The sequence below is a fragment of the Euprymna scolopes genome, chromosome 43 (genome assembly GCF_053919585.1).
Source record: "Euprymna scolopes isolate OS-2025 chromosome 43, ASM5391958v1, whole genome shotgun sequence".
NCBI classification, from domain to species: Eukaryota; Metazoa; Mollusca; class Cephalopoda; order Sepiida; family Sepiolidae; genus Euprymna; species Euprymna scolopes.
In genome coordinates this window covers 63,940,692-63,961,103 of record NC_136524.1, presented here as the reverse complement: position 1 = coordinate 63,961,103, position 20,412 = coordinate 63,940,692, and the positions used below count along the sequence as shown (strand labels likewise).

Here is a 20,412-nt window from a genome sequence, read left to right as displayed (position 1 = left end):
ATTTAAATTTTCTACAAATAAGTAATTTTCAGGGTATTAAGCAAAAACATGTGCCTGCTTGCGCATACAACAATGGCCACTACTTATAACAGAGTTACATTGCTTAATACCCAGCAAAATACTTATTTGCAGAAAATTTAAATGTGATATTCGTTTTCAGCACACCTTTTTTTTAAGGTAGGTTTTGTGTTGGTCTAACAGGTCACAATTACCAAATAAACACTACCCCTGAAAACAAAAGTTGCCCCCCTCCCCCAAAAAAGGTACCTATAAAGTGGGTGTCCATTTTATGTTTAATTAATATAGAAAAAGTGATATAATTTCTCCATACCTTGGAAACTACTTGTTTCCTGGAATCTTAAACATTATTTTTGTTTTCAGCACCCTCGGAAACCTGTAATTGTGGTAATTTTAAAGGATTTCTTGAGGGTGAAAAGATACTGGAAATTTACCAATGTTTCAATCATAGCCATTTGTTTTCCTAGTTTTGCATACAGATTACAAAATATCTGATATTTGCCCAAAACCTCTGGCCTTGATGGAGGGGAAACTAAAACTTGCTGCTATGGTTTCAAATGATCTGAAATACCAGCAAGGGAAGACTTGATTCCAAATATTTCTCATATCTTATATCCCCCCTCTTTGGTTTTCATACATAAAGTAAATTTCACAGTGTATAAGAATTATTTGATACTGGAAATATTCATAATTGTACCCTATTTTCAAAGATAAGAGATATAACATGAGAAATATTTGAAATCAAGTCTTCCCTTGCTGTTATTTTTGATTATTTGAAACCATAGCTACAAATGTTAGTCTCCCATCTCCCAGAGATTTTGAGGAAGTGTGTGTGTAGGTGTATTATGTATATGTATACATATATATGATCAGTTAAGAGCAAAATAGATTCCCTGATTGTATAATAATTAAATTATTGCTTTTGTGTTATGAAATATATACTGTCAAGAATTGTAAATGTCAACTGAATTAAAGGAATAAATTATATGATGGTCAACATCATGAACTTTAGAATATAGTCTTTTGTCATTTATTCATTATATTGCTCTTGAATTACATTGAGCTTCTTAAATAAGGATTGGTATATATAAAAAGGAACTATAAGTGAATAAAGAATATTTCCACATGTATATACATAATATTTTCCTGGATTAGTGTTTAGATGATTAATCAGTATCAGAAATTTAAACAATCAGAACATTTAATTTATTGGAATCTGGAATATTTGAGTAGATTTATTTCAAATTCTAGAAACGATTTTTTTTTTTTTTGTTAAAACAATTTTCTAGTACTAATTGATAAAATAGTAAATATGTGGAATGCTGATGAGTATCCTTTTTGTGCTAGATTTCCCTAGTTCTTGTGGGGAGACACATAAATTCAAGGTGTTGCATTAACAGCAGTATGGTGACTATCCATTTTGAAATGTTAGCCAGCATGAAAGGGCCAAGTTGTTTATAAAATCATCAGTAGTGTCAAAGCAGTCAAAGTTGATGGGTGCATTAAATGGAACAAAGGTCAAATCAACTCTTTCTGACACTAGGATCTGTTGGATCTAATAACAATATTTCTTTTCCTTTTTGATATGTATTTGTTTCTCCTCTCCCAGTTTTGTTCTTTAAACTTAATTTTCTCTTGCTAGTGTTAATGACAAATATTTATTAAACTACCATTGAAACTAAAATCTTTATCATAACTAACAGGGTGATCAGACATTGCCCAGAATTGAGTGAGGATTAACGAATGTTCTATCAGATTAACAATTAAGTTCTTGCAGTTTTTAACTTAAAATCGGATGCACATATCCTAGCTCAAACAAAAAGTTTTTGATCGAAATAAGCACTATCAGAATCAACACACTTTTGCCAACGTAAAGAAAGTGTATTTATGCCAGTAATATAAAAATCTTGCATTCTGGTGGCAATGAAGTTGCTAAAGGCGTTTTTGATATTGCTTAGGTTTTTAAAGCATTTCTCATGCAGAAAGTTGTCAAGATGCTTGAAAAAGTGGTAGTCTGTAGATGAGTGGTCTGGAGATTATGGCGGATTATGCAGAGTTTCATAGCCTAATTCATTCAACTTTTGCAGGATCAGTTTAGCAACGTGTGGTCAGGCATTGTCGTGAAGGAGAATTAGGCCTTTCCTGTTAACTAATGCTGGGTGTTGTCGAAGTTACTGATGCATTTCATTCATTTGTTGACAATACTTGTGTGCTGTAATAGTTTTGCCTATATTCAAAAAAAATTGTAATGGATGAGACCCCTCACAGACCACCAAACAGTCAGCATGACCTTTTGGTATAACTCTGGCTTTGGGAAGTGCTGTGGAGCTTTTTCAGTATATAACTACTGAACATAGCATCACCAGTTTAATCAGAAGTCACAACTTGGTCACAAAGTGGTTTGTTCTTGTTGCATAAAAGAAGGGAAGATGACACTTCTTCATAACAGAATTTCTTTTGGTTGTCATTCAATTCATGAGGTATCCATTTATCAAGTTTTTTTTGTCTTTCCAATCTTTCTCAAATTGTTGGAAATTGTATATATTACACTTAATTCAGAAGCAAGTTTTTGAACAGATGTGCGGGGATTGACTTCAACTAAGGCTCTTAATTTATTGTTGTCAACGTCCGATGGCTGACCACTACGCTCATCATCTTCAAGACTCGTTGCTGCCACAAAATTTCTTGAACCACCATTGTGTGGTGCATTCAGTAGTAGTTCCTGGGCTAAACACTTTGTTAATATTGAACTGTTTCAGTAGCTTTTTGGCCTAACTTGAACTGAAATAAGAAAATTTTGCAAATTTGCTTTTATTCCGTCTTGTAATAAATGTTCTGAAAAGAAGACATAATTGTTTTAAAATGATTGTAATTTAAACAATTAGATAGAGCGAACAATGCGCTTTAAAATATAAAATAAAGGTATTATGATAAAAACTTATTTGAAAATACATCATTTGAATTCAAAATTCCGCAACAACTTGTCAACCTAATACACCCCCAATATTTTTATTGTCATTGAAATCCGTGAAATTGCTCATTTTTCAATCAAATCAATTGATTGCTTTCTCTATTTAGGAACCTATTCTGCTTGTGCAGCCGTTTTGGAGTTCATAGGAAATAAACTCACTCACACATACATGTACATACTTATATATATATATATATATATATATATATATATATATATAAAGTAAATAAGAAATTTAGTTAAAAATGGCACTAAAAGGAATGATACAGGTAGATAAAATATGAAGAATGGCACAAATGAAAAATATAGATGAAAACATCGCAATGAATTTATTAAATCTCAATCGATTATGAGGAAAAGATTAATGAAAAAAAAATCCAATCTTATAATGTAGCCTTTTCTCTACAAGTGTACATGTACTTTTGTGAAAATATATAGATACATTGCACAGAATTTTACAGGAATCCCAAAATTTAAAAAGGCAATAACTCTTTAACTAAATATTTGGAAATTAAAAAAGAATCAGAATTATATAGAAACTAAGAATTTAGGAAAGAATTGGTAATTATATGAGAAAATTATGGAATTATCCCATCACTAGTTGATAGTAAAAAGACTGTCATTAGGATGCTGGGGATTTTTTGACAAAAAAAAAAGTTGAAGCATTTTTAAATTATTGAAGACTTATGCAAAAAGGGACAGTGTTATTGCCAGCATATTCTGAGTAGGTTGCATAAACCACTGGATAATGCTGAGCAAAAACTTTTTCTTTTCTTTTTTTTTCATTTGTTTGTTTACTGAAACAAAAAAAAAACATAATCATGAATATATTATATGATTATTTCAATAAAAAAAGTTATTTATAAAGCCATACTTAACATGGAGAAGGGGTTTACTATTTTGTACTTTCATCTAATAATATACCGTAAAAAAATTTAATAAACAAAACATACTTTTTGCCAACTGTTGATTACTTTGATTTCATTGGCTAAGCATTGCAGCATCTTCCAGTGGGTTATGTAACCTGATCGGAATATGCCAACTATGACGCTGTCTCTATTCTGCAGAAATATACCAAAAACTGATTTGATCTATTTTAATGGGGATGGGTAGTATCAGTTCTGTTGTCATAAGTGGCCCACACAGAAATTATATGGTGCTACCAGATCAGGCTGTCTGAAGATATCAACTTCCTGAGTTGAATGTATCGAACATTATTGTATTTTTTTCTTTCCTTTTGTAAAACTGACTCATGTTCTGAAAAACAATTTTCCTCTCCTTTTTCTATCTTTTTCTTTCTCTCCACTCCTTTTCTGACCCAGTTAGGGCATCAGATTATACTAACTGCTCTCCTACAGAAAGTAAAAGTCCCTCATTAGAGTCGCCTATTGGTTGTGAGTGGTGACCTATGATGTTTTAGGATGGGATCCTGATCGTTGAGCAAACCATGACCTAAATACAAAGAGGACATAGTCTTGCAACACACTTTAGACCTTAACTGGGCTAGACTGATAAAATGGCAAAAGATCTCTGAACTTACTACATCCACTTCTAGCTCTTACAATCATACTAGCTCCTGTGCGCCAATAGTATTACGAAGTTAACTCTAACAAAATTAAATGTTTTCTGTTTTCTTTTTCAACTTCAGCTGAATCGAAGCGATAGTGACAGCTCGATGGCACTTTACAAACGTGGCCCCTTCCAAAGGAATTCTACAGGACGGCAAAGTTTGAGGTGGAAAAAGGTAAACTTAATGTTTGTACTTTTCATAAATTTTGACTCTTATTGTTGTGGCACACATGACCTTGGAGAATATCGTAATAGAAAAGAAAAGTAAAATGAATATGAAATTTTAAACTTGCTTCTAAAATTGTCTAAGTTGCTATGAAGGGCAATTATCATGCTCTTATCTCCACCAGTCTTCTGCACGGCTATAAAACCTGGCTGAGATGAAAGTAAGCAACCTACAAAACTTGGTGTTCAATCACTGTTTACATTGCATCTTTTGTGATTGTTGGCAACAGTTCATCTGAAATGTCACTGCGTGTTCTTGCTGCAGCACATCCTTTCTACAACAAGCTCTCCTTTTGAGATGGCTTCACTGATTTGTTTACATTCTTTGTCATCACTCAGATAATAACCAGCCCCACCTTAAGGCTGAAAAAAATTAACACTAAGGTAAGCTGAAAGCCTGGCTCAGAATGGTCAAATAGGATACGGAGTTGATTATAGGCCCTTGCCTCTATCGATTCACTACTGGAACCATGATCTGCTACTGCAGTGGACCATCACACTTGCTCAGCATTCGTTCAGGATGCAATAAATTCTTATGATGAAGCCACCCAAACCAACTGCTCCAGGGTGAATGCTGAAACAAGTACAATTTATGCATTTAATATAATTACATACTCATCTTGTGTCTACTTTTGTGTTTGTAATTTTCTGTTGACTAACTGAACGCATTTCAAATAACTAATGAATTGTACTCAAAGTCCAAATGGAGGAAATTACAATCCAAGGTGTGAGTTGATGATAGTAAAGCATAATCAACTCACACCTTGGATTGCAATTTCTTTCATTCAGACCTTAAGAAGTATAACTTCATTAGTTATTTGATATATTCACATTTTAACAAACTTCTTGGTTTTCAATATAATCCATTCACACTTCGGATTTCAGCTTCTTCCTTTCAGACTTTGAGGAATACTTTGATTCATTAATTAATTTTGACTTTCACTTTATTCTATTTAATCCTATTGAAAATGCCTTTTGGTTGAGTATTTTATATATATTTAAAAATTTATTCTAACCAGTAATACATGTCTTACTAATGTTCATTCTCTGATGAAAAGAGTCTATCTTGAAAATTCATTGGTTGAGGATTTTTCTTTATTATAATTGCTTGTTGGAATTATTGATGGATTAATATTTTGATTTAAATTTTATTTTCATCATCAATCTTGTTATATGTATGTGTGCATGTATGAAAGTTTCTAAATAGCTATTTTGCTCACTTCAATACTGCATAAAATGAGCACTCCTTTCCTGATGCAAAAGTAATATTGGTTACGCAGTAGTTCATGACCACAACTTGTAGGACAGAACAGGTAACTATTTTACTTTTCTGTAAAAAATGATTGATGTATTTGTTTATCTCCTTCTAGTTGCCTGGAGCAACAGCTTCTGCTGGTGGAAGACGAACGCATATCCGCACGTCTGTAGACTTGGAGCTGGATCTTCAAGCCTCACAAAGACGTCTCGGTCATTTGCGAGATGATATCTCAAGATTAAAAGAGCTTAAGAAAGGAATGGAAGATGCAAAAGAGAGAGGTAACATGTATTTTTGTTATTTTCTTTCATTTCTCTGGTGTTTACCACATATTGGCTTCCTGATCTAAAATGAACCAAACATTGATGTTATTGTTTTTTCCTATCCTTTTGCAAGATTCAATCATGTTCTGCAAGGTCAGAAACAAAAGCAACAATTTTTATCTATACAACAAAACAATCCAACCAAACACCATGAATAAATATTTGAAGGTATAAAGAACCTGAAGAATGAAAACTTTTTCACAATTACTAAATTTGACATTAAATAGTCTAAAAAAGGCTTTCATTATTTTTTATTTATTTATTTTTTTAGTCCAGATCTATATTTATTTTTTTTTTTTCTTTTAATTTTTTATCTTTAGTCTGGATTTATATTGCAGGATTTTTTGTTTATTTATGCTTATTCATCCCCCCCCCTTTTTTTGTATAGTTAGTCTGGAGGGGGGGCAATCTAAACTATGTACACAGTGGTAGTGTATGGAAGTGACATCTGGCGAATTGGTTTGAAGATGTGTCATATGGGAAGAAATGATATGAGAATAATGTGATGCAAGTGTTAAAGACAAGCTTAATTCTGATGACTTAGAGGGAGATTAAATCTGGACAGAATAGGGAGATGTGCATAGAACCAGAGACTTCAACAGTATGATCATGTTGAAAGAATAGATGAGTTTTGGATCAGTAGATGTAAATGCAAAGAAGGTAGCCTTCCTCTACCAGACTAGAAACTTCTGCCAATATCCTATATCTCTGTAAACATGCACTACACAGCTTGCTTTGTTGGTGCATACAAATGGCAAATGTTATGGGTGATAGATGCTTGGCCAAAGGAAGAAGAGAGGTTCACAGAACTGAAAATCTCTGGCTAGAGTCTGACCACCCAAAAAATATTTTCTTTGTTTGACGTAAAATTAGCATCTCCTTGAAATCTGGATCATGCTGAAACCAACCTGTTAAAAAAAAAAAGTGATTTGCAGATAATTCCTTGTGAATGGAGATTGGATGTTTCCCCCCCCCCCAGTAGATATCTAGTCAACTTCTGGGTAGTTGAAATAGTGACTGCTGACAAAGGCCAGAGTCATATAGTAAATTTAAGGTGGGAAGGGTGGTGGTAGAGGTAGTCTGTTGGGTATGACAAAGGCATTAGAGCTGAACATGTGAGGCAAACAGTAGGTTTTTCTTAGGACTTCTAGGCAGTTGGTTTGGTCTCCCTTTTCAAGCAGGTTGAGCCCTTGGAGCTCTTGGAAAAATGACTGTATTTGAACTTGGAGACTTTGGATCTCCAGTGCATATTTTGATTGGTGAATCTGAGTAGTTAAAATAGTGACCACTAACAAAAGGCAAGGATCAGTCAGGTGTGAAAAAATTTCAGATGGGAAGGGGAAGATGGTCAGAGCCGGCCTTCCAGAATAGGAATGGTAGTTGGATGTTTAACCAGTTTTTTTTTTTTTTTTTTTTTTTTTTTTTTTAAGGCTGCTAGGCAGTTTGATTGGCATGCCCCTAAGAGTGAATGTCAAAGAAGCATGACTCCTGACCATACAGGAGTCATGCTTCTTTGACAATCACTCTGGTGTCTGACAAGGATGCGTTCTCTTGCCTACAAATATACCATCAACTAGATCACATCAAATGCCCTGGCCAACTTTCATCGTGTAACAGTAAGTCCTGGTCTATAAGGTATCAGATCTTGACTACACTGATGATATCTCTATATTAAGTGAAAGCATTGCTAACATTCGATTGGCCATTGACAAGATGCAATCATACACTTCAAAGATCGGCATGAAGATAAACATCAATAAGACAGTTACTGATAGCAGGCCTTCTTTCAAATGAAAAACAACCAGTTCTCAATATGGAAACCCTTGAAGAGGTTAATCTGTTTAAATATATTAGTTCTATCATCACTGCAACAGGCCAAAAAGAGGAAGACATCCTCAACCGCATCAGCAATGCTCATACCTTTTTCTGTCCAAAGTCAGAATCTCCTACACCCTCGTCTGCACCATTCTCCTTTATTGCTGCGAGATTTGTCCTGTGTGAGTAAGTGATCTACACAAACTGAAGGTATTTGGCCATCAGTACCTTTTGTTGCATTCTGTGTTCAGACAACAGCTGGTTCCCTACAGTACAATTTGTACTCTCTGCAGGATCCACTTCCTCCAAAAATCTCTACTTACCAGATGTCATCACTGGTTCAGCCATGCCCTTTGACAACACTCAGATCCATAGTCATCGATCCAGGTCCACCATCAAGGTGGAATAAATGTGATGGTCAACTCAAAACCTGAATCATTGAAACATGACAATGAACTGATTCTGGGCTCCCACCTTTATGAAGTCCATTGCTGGAACCATGAATGGCTTGTACTTATAATGGAAGCAGCCTCAAATCACAGTGCCTGCTCAGCTAGTGTTCAGGACATAGGGAATTTGTTGGAAAGAGCCGGCCCAATCAACCAATGGTAAATACTGAAATCATGACTTTTCTGATGAATAAACTTGTGTACAATAATACTTGAAAAGTGCTGGCAATTTAAATACTTTTTTTTATTAAATCGTTTCTTTCAAACCGGAAGAGAGATGGAATAGATTTTTCTTACCAAAAAAGATTACTCTATAAATTATTTTTTGACTAAAACTACAATAAATTCTTCTTGAACTAGAGTTTGTCGATGTATGGCGATCCTGAGCAAATTCACTTTTTGTCCCTACATGCTTGACACACATTATCTCCTTGTTTTCCAGATAACTGATTAAAAATACACCATTTCAAATTGAAATCAGTGACACATGATACAACTTATGACATGAACGCCTGCACCCAGCTTGTTTAGCTTCTTGACCTTTATTTTCTGAGTCACTGGGTACACAGTACATTTCACTCTATGCTATCCCCACTGAAAATATACTTAAATGATGTTCTCAAAATTTATCCTAGTGTACCTAATCTTTCTACATACCAGCTTAAGGCCATATATAACATTATGAGACTGCCAAAAGTAAACTCCAGGTCTTCTTTCTGCTCTCTTGTTTTTCCACTTCCTACCCAGGTTGTCTTAAAAATCTATCCTCTATCACAATAGCCCCTTATGTTTCAGTAGAACTATACTTTATTTTAGGATGAACATGTGATTAAAAATTCGGACAAATCTGTTTGTGTGCAGTCTAGAGTCTAGAAAAAAATGGCTGCCTTTCTCTTTATATGTTTGTAATGTTGTCACATGACATGCAATGAGAATCTTCCAGTTGAATATAAAAAGCCTAATTTTTCAAAGATGGCATTATTATTGCTTTGTATGTCAGAGGAGCAAGGAGTATCTAGATTTGGAGTTGAGTTTTGACAGAACGTTGAGATTCGGATAGTGCGGTATTGGCAGTAATGTGTTACGTAATATTTTTTAACCACAAAACAAAAATAAAATAAAATTAATATATTTCATTTGCATTTTTGTTTATCCCAAAAATCAGGAAACAAATGATTATATGCAAAAAAGAAAAACAGACCAAAATAATACAATAAGGAAGTAGATCAAACTATGTGACATAACATTTGACAATCGTAAGAGTCGAAATGTTCAAGATAGCCATTTTTTTAATTTATTTCTTTTTCAGGTGAAAATGAATTACCCAGTTGGTTAACGGATGATGAAAACTTCCAGAGACTTCTCTCCGAGGCAGACAGACTGGTAAGTTATTTGCTGAAAAACTTAGTACATCACTCAGTAAGTTGTTCTTTAATAAAGTACTAACCTTCAAATGGTTAGTCAAAATTTGAGCCAAATTTGATAATTAATTTACAAACTTATCGTAAACACCTTTCAGTAATTTGACAGCATGTTCAAATCCTGAACAACCCTCGATAATGTCAGCAATGGTGGGACCAATGTTTAAATAAAGAACTTCGAGTTTATCAGAGTTTAACGAAGCAATAGTTGATAAATACTAATCAAAGTTACGATACCACAATCTCCAAAGCTTGCTAGCCTGAGGGTCTGCCGGAGATACGTCAAATTTGTCCAGACGAATGATAGTCTCCATAAGAGAAATAATTTTTGTTCAATAAATTGTAGTGTTGTAAGTAAATGAAGACGTAAAACAAAACCTTTTTCCAAGGTTTTATTGAACAAAATTCACAGCTACTAAAGCAAGAGAGAAAGAACTCAGTTTTTAAAGAAAAAGGAACACGTGCAAAATCACGTGACAAGAAACTGAATTTGCATATCTTTTTTTAAATTTTTTTAATAGTAAGGCCAAAACAATTTAAAGGAAAATATAACAATGAAGTTAACTATACATCCATTATCATATTCAGTTTAACATCTGTGAGACTGCATCAATGTCTACACCTGGTGCTACCAGATCAGGCTGCCCTGTGGCTTCCTGAGACGAAATGCACCTACATTGACGTTTTTTTGTTTTCTGATCTTTTTTGTAAAACTTAATTATGTTCTGCAAAAACAAAAACAACAGCCTATTTCCCCCCCCCCTTTTTATTTTATTTTTTCCTACCTTACTCCCGGTCCTGGATATGACCTTAAACTACATCCGATGGTGAGGTCCAGCTTACGGGCTTGGGGAGTGTGGAGCCACCTCTTAATTGCCATTGCTCCCAGGTCCACCCTGACCCGGAGTGGTAGTACCTGTTAGGGTCCCAACTATGGGTTAAATAGAAACAGATTTTAAAAAGGAAAAGAAACAACAAAAAAAGAAAGAAAACAAACATATTCTATTAAATTATCTATTTATTTATTTATTTTTTTGCCCTGTCGGTAGGGCATGAGAACAAACCGACTGTCCCCCTGCAGAGGGTAAAAATCCCTCAATGGGGCAACCAGTTAGCCGTGGGTTGCTACCCGTAAAGTCTTAGGACGTGATCCTGGTGATTGAGCGAACCTAAACCAGGATACATAGAAGTTTAGGCACCGCAACACATTACTTTGGCCCTTACTTCGATTAGACGGGCGGTCGGAGAGGCCCGATCCGACCAATCGGCCAGTCACGCCAAGCCCCACCATATATTGCCCATTCCAAAAACTCACTACTAATACAACACATCCCCCCCTCTCCCACAAATAACCCTACTCCCTAATATATGATGGAAAGCGGTGGCTGAGGGTCAATCGATTAGGTGTGAATATCGATGACGAGGCTGTAAACCCCTCAGGATTGCTACAGATCCCATAGCAATATCAAGAGAGAACAGACATTATGATACCACCAAAGTCGGTTATATCATCATTGTATCCCTGTAGAGGCTGGGTGAATGGGTTTCCCCCCAGGCTCTTCCCAAATAGGACTCCGAGGTGGGTGGGGAACAAAGATGACGAAAAAAGAAAACAAAATATATGGCTTATTCCTCCCAAAAACCACCCAACCACCCAAAGAGAACCCACTCTGATGTCTCTGACATCAGTAGCTCTGACGAAGAGACGATAAAACCAAGGAACTCAACATTCGTAGTAATAGAATCAATGGAGGAAACTCCTTTGAGCAAACTATCACCTTTTAAAATTGAAAAAAATCTTAAAACTCTAAAACCAAAGTCTATTAAAAAACAATTTAACGGCAGCCTACTAAAAGAAACCCATAACGAAGAACAAACTAAAGAAATATTGAAACTAAAATTATTTGAAAACATCAAAGTCAAATGCTACAGACATCCAACCCTAAATACCTGCAAAGGAGTAGTGAAAAGCCACGAACTTGCACTTTGTTCCTTGGAGGAAATCCGGACAAACTTACAGAAACAGAATGTGTTAGATGTTCGCAGAGTTCAAATTAAAAAAAACAGTGAGAAAATCGATACCAATACATATATACTAACTTTCGATTCCCTCACCATACCCAAAGAAGTGAAAGTCGGATATATGAAAATAAATGTAGAAATTTATATTCCAAACCCCCTCCAATGCTTCAAGTGCCAGAAGTTTGGACACCATCAAGATCGGTGCACACGATTACCAGTGTGTGGAAGATGTGGAGAAAGTGGCCCACACATTGACTGCAGAAAAGATTTCAAGTGTGCCAACTGCCTGGGAAACCATGGCGCTGGCTCTAGATATTGCGAAATATGGAAAAGAGAAAAAGAAGTGACCAAACTAAAACATATAAAGAATATATCCTACCCAGAGGCCAGGAAAATCATCAAAACTAAAACATATGCAGATGCAACAAAAAAAACTAATCCAATCAACAATCAAAATGGTCATATACATGTAACGGATACAACTGACAAGAAAATTGATGTCCTAAGCAAACTAATAAAGGAAATGAAAGAACTATTAGAAGAAATGAGGAAAATGAATAGTGCAATGTCTGCAACCAATCCAAGGATAATATTAAGTAAAGACACTACTGAACCACAAAAGGAAAAAACCACAAACCATTTCTACAAAAACAACCGAACAACCATCAAACACATCACAAGCCAGAAAAGAATCAAAAATCCCCCCAGACAAAAAAAAAAAACAAACAAAAACAGGAAAAGAAAGATCCCGATCTATATCTCGAACAGGGACTCCGACAGAAAATAGATTTGAGGGATTGGAGACGATGGAAGTTGAACACAATTCCAAATGATGAACAAAATATTACAATGGAATATCAGAGGGATAAAAGCAAACCAAAATGAACTCACATTATTAATAACAAATATGAGCCCAGCACTTGTCTGTCTACAGGAGACCTTTCTGAAAGAAAATAATACCATCAACATAAAACACTACACATCTTACAACTACATAAATAAAGATACGGACAGAGCTTCTGGAGGCACATCAATACTTGTGAAGAATGAAGTCCCTCAAAGACAAATAAATATAAACACAAACTTGCAAGCAATTGCAGTTTCAGTGACTCTACATAGAACTATAACACTTTGCTCAATATACATCCCTCCAAAAGATACAATCAACGAAACTGAGATAACTCGATTAATAAAACAACTCCCTAAACCCTTTTTTATACTAGGAGATCTCAACAGTCACAATGTAATATGGGGAAGTAAAGAAACAAATAAAAAAGGAAAAGAAATAGAAAACATAATAAATAAAAATAATCTATGCCTCCTTAATAATCAAAACTACACCTATATGTACCCAGCAACAGGTACTTTCACCGCCATTGACCTTACCTTATGTGATCCTTCCATATATATGGACTATGACTGGAAAGTACACAATGACACCTGTGGGAGTGATCATTTCCCAATCATCCTGGAAAGTCTAAGTACTAGCACTGAACAAAAAAACCCCAAATGGAACCTACATAAAGCGGATTGGGAAGACTTCCAGGAACAGTGCAAAAACCAATTAATTATCGAAAAGAATGATGAAGATGACCATTTGAACTACTTCATTAAAACACTCACAAACATAGCAAATAATACCATACCGAAAACAACCAAAACCAACAATCACAACAAACCTTGGTTCACAAAAGAATGCAGAAAAGCCATCAGAGCTCGACGAGCTGCCTTGAGAAAATTCGAAAAGTATCCAACAAGCGAAAATCTGGATTTCTTCAAAAACAACAGAGCAAAAGCCAGACGAATCATAAAGGAATCCAAAAGAACAACCTGGAGAAATTATATATCCAAAATTAATGTGAATACCAAGGCGAAAACAGTTTGAAACATGATGTGGAAAATAGAAGGAAAGTGTAGTAGTACACCAATATCCCACATCTCTAAAGGCAACAAAATATACACCGATCAAAAAGACATTTCCAATAACCTGGCAGATAATTTATCAAAAATTTCATCATGTGACAGACAAACAGAAATTCAAAAAGATTAGAGAAAAGGAAGAGAAAAAGAAAATTCTATTTAAATCACAAAATACTGAAAAATACAACCAACCTCTTACCTTGCCTGAATTAAAAGAATCGCTAACCAAATCCCATGACACAGCTACAGGGCCCGATGAAATTCCATATGAAATCCTCAAAAAACTTCCAGAAACCTCAATGAAATACCTACTTGAAATTTTTAATATTATATGGTCCAGTGGAAACGTACCCGAGACCTGGAAAGAGGCCACAATAATACCAATCCCCAAATCTGAAAACTCAAACATCCAATCCCAATCAAGTAACGTCTCAGATCCATTGAATTTCAGGCCAATAGCTCTAACAAGCTGCATTTGTAAGACCATGGAAAGGATTATAAACAAAAGACTAATCTGGTTCCTGGAAACAGAATCTTATTACAGAATTTCAAACAGGATTCAGGAAAAACCGAAGTTCAATAGACCACATAGTCAGACTTGAAACCGTCATCAGAGAAGCCTTTGTAAGGAAGGAACATTTAACAGCAGTGTTTTTTGACATGGAAAAAGCCTACGATACTGTGTGGAAGTACGGTGTTACAAGGGATCTGAAGGCGCTTGGACTAAAAGGCAGAATGACAATTTTTATTGAAAATTTTTTTAAAAATAGACTGTTCAGAATAAAGGTTGGCACAGCTCTCTCGGACTTGAAAGAACAAGAGAATGGAGTACCTCAAAGGAGTATACTGTCAGTGACCCTGTTCAGTATCCGAATTAACAACATTGTAAAAAACCTTAACCCTGGGGTAGATTGCTCCCTATATGTGGATGACTTCCTAATATGCTGTAGATCTAGATATATATCTATAATAGAAAGGAAGCTTCAATTGTGCTTAAACAAAGTAATGAGATGGACGGAAGAGAATGGATTTAGATTCTCCAAAAGAAAAACGAAATGCATGCATTTCTGCAAACTAAAGAACATGCATAATGATCCTGTCCTAACCATGGAAGGAATGCCCATACCCGTTACTGACCAGTACAAATTCTTAGGGATTTTATTTGACAAAAAGTTAACATTCATCCCACACATAAACTATCTGAAAAAAAAATGTAACAAAGCTGTAAATCTTTTGAGAGTGGTAGCACATACCGATTGGGGTGCAGACAGGGAAACACTCCTTAAACTTTACAGAGCACTAGTCCGTTCAAAGCTAGACTACGGTTGTTTCATATATGGATCAACCCGAACATCATATATAAAAAGCTTAGACCCTATTCACCATACTGGCCTAAGATTAGCCCTAGGAGCATACAGAACTTCCCCCGTGAACAGTCTATACACGGAAGCACACGAACCCCCACTAGATCTAAGGCGAGAAAAGTTAGCCCTTCAATATTTACTGAAACTGAAGTCTTGCCCAAACAACCCTGCATACCAATGTACCTTCTATCCTAAATATGAAGAACTCTTTAACATGAGAAGAAAAACTATCAAAACGTTCGGGCTCCGAATGAAGGAAAGCATTGAAGAATCGAAAATTCCAATCTCCAGCATTAACAACTTCATACTGCCTAAAACACCCCCATGGACCATGAAACAAGTTGAAATAAAACTCAACCTAAACAAAAAGTCCAAATCTACCACAAACCCTATTGAATACCACGACGAACTTCAACATTTAAAATTACAATATTCAGACTACACCTTTATCTACACAGACGGGTCTAAAAGCAACAATCACACTGGATGTGCAGCAACGTACCATAAAACCACAATGAAGAGAAATCTTCAAAATGAAGCATCTATATTCACTGCAGAGACTATAGCTATCGATCTAGCACTCAACATAATTTCAGAGGAAACCACCAAAAACTTCATCATTCTCACTGATTCTCTATCAGTCCTATTATCTATACAAAATCAAAAACAAGAAAATCCACTAACAACAAAATTAATAGAAAAAATCAATATCCTTTCAACTACTAAAAACATTATTCTTGTCTGGATCCCCAGCCATGTGGGGATCAAAGGCAATGACAGGGCAGATATAGCTGCAAAAAGATCTTCTCACCTTCCAACTGACAATTTTAAGATTCCACATACTGATCTTAGACCCCAGATAAAAGCATACATACAGGAAAAATGGCAACTGCGGTGGAGTCAGCAAGAGGGCAACAAATTATACTCAATCAAACCCGAACTTAAGGAACGATGTCCGGATATCAAGAGATCACGCCGAGAAAATGTGATACTGACTCGGCTGCGCATAGGGCACACCAACTTTACTCATTCTTATATACTAAATGGAGAATCGGCGCCAGAGTGCATCCCATGCCAGGAGACACTCACAGTAAAACATATCCTAGTTGGGTGTGATGACCTTGCCCCAACTAGAAAATTATATTATACAGAAAGCAATATGGAAGACCTTTTTGAAAAGGTCAACTCAGCAAATATTCTAGCATACCTAAGGAAAGTAAATTTATATAAGAAAATTTAAGGAAATTTAAAGTCACCCAAATATACACATCCATGTATAAATACAACATTTAATTTCTTAGTTCAATTTTATAAAAAAAGGGAGGAAAGGCTGAAAAAGTCATTTCCCCCCCCCCCTCCCAATAAAAAAAGTTTTTAAAAAAAAGACTCCGGCATTAAATGACCACATAGGTTGATATGCCGTAAAACCAATCAATCAATGTCTACACATTTGATGCAAGGCATGCAGAAGTAGCTCATTTATATGCAGCCTTGAACCAATCTTAGGTTGAAAAGATATCACAATTTTCTCAACATCCAAGATATTGTCTCCGACCCTAATAAAAGGAGTCTGTGTTGATATTATGCTGGTAATCAAAATACTGCCCCTTCTTTCTCGGGCTGAAGTGACAACAACCATGTTTTAAAGGATCAGGTATTCTCCTTTGTGTATCTCTGAACTGTGTGGCCACCATTCAACAGTTTCTCACTTAGTTTTTTGCATTATCTATGTACTCTGCAAGATCTTTCAAGCTGTACTGCTTAAGCAGTAGAGGGCAGACAAGTCAGTGTTGTATCATATGGTCTTAACATTTACAGGTTAGAGTTAGGGTTGGTTTTGTAGCCATATTTAGTCATAGCAACTTTTGATCATTTCCATTCTCAGATGGTTGAGTTTTCCACTGGACTCGGGGGCCCATCTAAACCAAAAAGGAGATTTCCACGTCAGTAGGAAAGCGGGGTGCCTTCTAGCCCCTGTAATCTACAGGTGTAGCTTCATTTATTCTTATAGACAGTTATGCTTAATTACACGTCTGTCATTTTTTTTTTTTTTTCAACTTCAAATAATGAAATCAGTTTCTTTTTTATATAATTGGAATATTTTTTTAATTATGCATAATCAGACATTCTACTTTTTTTAGGTGATTATGTGTAGTTTTATGACCTTGTCACTTTTGACTTAGTTGTCAAAGAAAATGTTTGCATATTTGGTGCTTATATAGTATGGGTCATGGATGAAAATCACATTCCAAGTAAAAAAAATTTTATATACTTAAGTATCATGCAAAAATAAATATCCTCACCAAAATTTAGGACAACTTATCAAATAGAATTTTAAAGATAAAAATCTATTTTTGTATTTTGCTGATCTGCCATTGATTATTACTTGTTTAAATGATGGACTGACTTATCTGCCCCTGTTTTATAAGTATGTCTGCTCTTATCAATGACAGATTAGCAAAATGCGATAAAACTGATTTTTATTTTAAATTAAAACTCTACTCGATAATTTTTTTCTTAATTTTTGGTGTACGTATGTAATATTCCCTGATATTTAGGTATATCAACAATTATTTGGAACTGCAAGTTTCACCTTTGCCTCTACATGTATGCACCAAATGTTTACTAGTGAAATTAAACAGTCTGCTAAAATCCAAGTGGTATAAAATGATGAGGAACCGTTTTCTTTTTATAAACCCAGTTTCCAATTTTAAAACAGGAAACTCTCACCAAGTAGACTTTTCTCTACTCTTCTTTTATCATAGTCTGTGACATTCAGTTTTGTGGAAATAATACCTGACTCGTACTCGTATTTCAATAAATATTTCTTTACTAATGCAGAATACGGTCCGCATTATTGTCAACATATTTTTAACAGGTTACATAAAACGTTGGAAGGTGCTGAAACACTTATAAGAAAATTATAGGTAAACAGTATTGTTTGTTTATTAAATTGTTAGGTGAAAGTCCACAGTAAATAAAATACCCCCCTCACCATGTTAAGAATTACTTTTTAAATGTTATTAATTCAGCACAATCTGTAAACTACACTTTTTTATTAAAATTGCCGTAGAATGACGCCTTGATCATAATTGTTTTTCTTTTATTTGTAACTGTTTACTACCATTTTAACATTGGCTATTATTTTTGGAAAAAAAAGAAAAGCAGACTTTTCGTCCAGCACCTTTTGGCAGTTTATGTAACCTACCTAGAATTTGCTGACAATGTTCTCATTTTGAGTGTTATTTTCACGGTTTAGCCAATGTAACCTCCAGCCTTTTTCAGGTATATCTTGTCAAACTTGAGTCTAGAGTTTTGAATGGAACCTTATACTTAATCTACAGGGATAGCATTCTCTTCTTCCACCAGCCATGACAGAGTATAAATATTAACTAGTGGGGGGTACCTGGCGTTGCCCGGGTTTTTAGAGGCGTGTATGGTTTGGGGGGGGGTAAAATAAAAACAAAACAAAGTAATAACCCTGTTTGAATATTATAAAAACAATGTTGTGAAAAAAAAAAAAAATGAACATGATGCAATACGAACGGTCCGGTGAAAACCAAAAAAAAAAAAAACGAAAGAAAAAAATGTGATGAATTAACTAAAAAGTGAATTAGGTCAAATATCAATTCCGCAGTGAAGTTTGTTCAATTCTGCAGTGAAGTTTGTTTGGTTTATCATTGCGTTCTAATAATAAATAGTAAAGAATGAATTCTTTGTAAAAGTAAATGCTTAGTTCGAAGCACTAATAAATAAAGGTCATAGTTAGATTTCACGGTTAGAGTCTTTAAAACTGGAAGTAAAAAAAAAAAAAAAAAGCAAGTAGAAAATAATAATCGCGTTTTTGTTTTTGTTTTTTTTTGTGTTTTTATTTCTATTTTATTATGGGGAAAAACAAAGCATAAATCAGTAAAAAAAAAAAAAAAAAAAAGATAAAAAAAGACAAAACAAAAACAACCTTGTAAAATTCCAAACCGGTGTTTCCTCATACTCTTCCTTGTGAACGCATCTGCTGCGGTGTAAATGCGGAGCGGGGAAAGGAGGAATCTAATAGAGAGAAAAAATGTTGAAACTTTCATTGAATCTAACCGATTTTGGCAGTGGACTCGCTGGAAAAAAATATAGGAATGTACCATTGTCGAGGAACTGTAGAGGTAATAGGCCTATAACATACCTCAGATAATGTGCTACAGTTTGTACGCATTACATTTGTATGTAATGTCATGATTTTTAATCCTATTAAGGTCAAAGTCGGAGGGGAAAAATGAGTTCATTTTATTTATATAGAGATTTGCAATAGTATTCTAACTATTGCCTGCACTGAGAATTGAACTCTTACAGAATTCTGTTCTTCATAACACTCTTCTGGAGTTAAAAGGTTCAAAATTTCATGTAGATTTCAGAGTTGGATGGAAAGATTCCAGAGTTCAATAAGATATTCCTAAAGACGGGCAGAAGTTACACTGATTGAAACACTATGCAACTAACACTCAAGATGAGAACAACTGTCTGAAGAATCCAAATAATATAAAGATTTAGGAGTTTGACAAGAGATATCTGAAGAACAAAGGTTACTGTCATACCGACCTTCCTTGAACAGAGGAATTTACACCGATTAACACTATAAATAGCGCTAGTAATTCCAACACCAGTGAGAGATGCGACTGCACTTCAACTGCTAGCCGAGTGTCCAGCAGATATACACACTTTCCTATCTTTGTACATTATTGTTAATACACTTGTTTCTTAACCGAACCTTGACTTGATTGTTCTTATTTTCACTGTTGTTCCAGGACATAAGTCACATCAGTTGAAATGTTGTGAAAATAGCACTTAGGATGAGAACAGTTTTCCCAATGATCCAAATATATTCTCATCTTAAAATCAACAAAAAAAAAAGATTCCGAAATATAACACTGCCTGTATTCTGCACAAGTAACTTTTTTTCATTGGCATTACTATACAATGATTATAATTATGATTTTCCTTTATTTTTAATTGTTTACTAGTGTTTTAAAGATTGACCATTTCCGGTAAAAAAAAAATTAAAAAAAGCAGTT

At 34.8% G+C, this 20,412-nt stretch overlaps 1 protein-coding gene across 4 annotated transcripts in view; it reads left to right on the top strand.

The window, feature by feature from the left end:
• The window catches only part of LOC145268374 (protein WWC2-like), a 162,783-nt gene that overhangs the window by 127,670 nt on the left and 14,701 nt on the right, over positions 1-20,412 (top strand). For all 4 annotated transcript variants that reach the window (XM_080123929.1, XM_080123928.1, XM_080123926.1 and 1 more), the window contains 3 exons: positions 4,638-4,733; positions 6,154-6,319; positions 9,935-10,008. In XM_080123929.1, the coding sequence (XP_079980055.1) occupies positions 4,638-4,733; positions 6,154-6,319; positions 9,935-10,008 (336 nt within the window). The remainder of the gene's footprint in view (positions 1-4,637; positions 4,734-6,153; positions 6,320-9,934; positions 10,009-20,412) is intronic.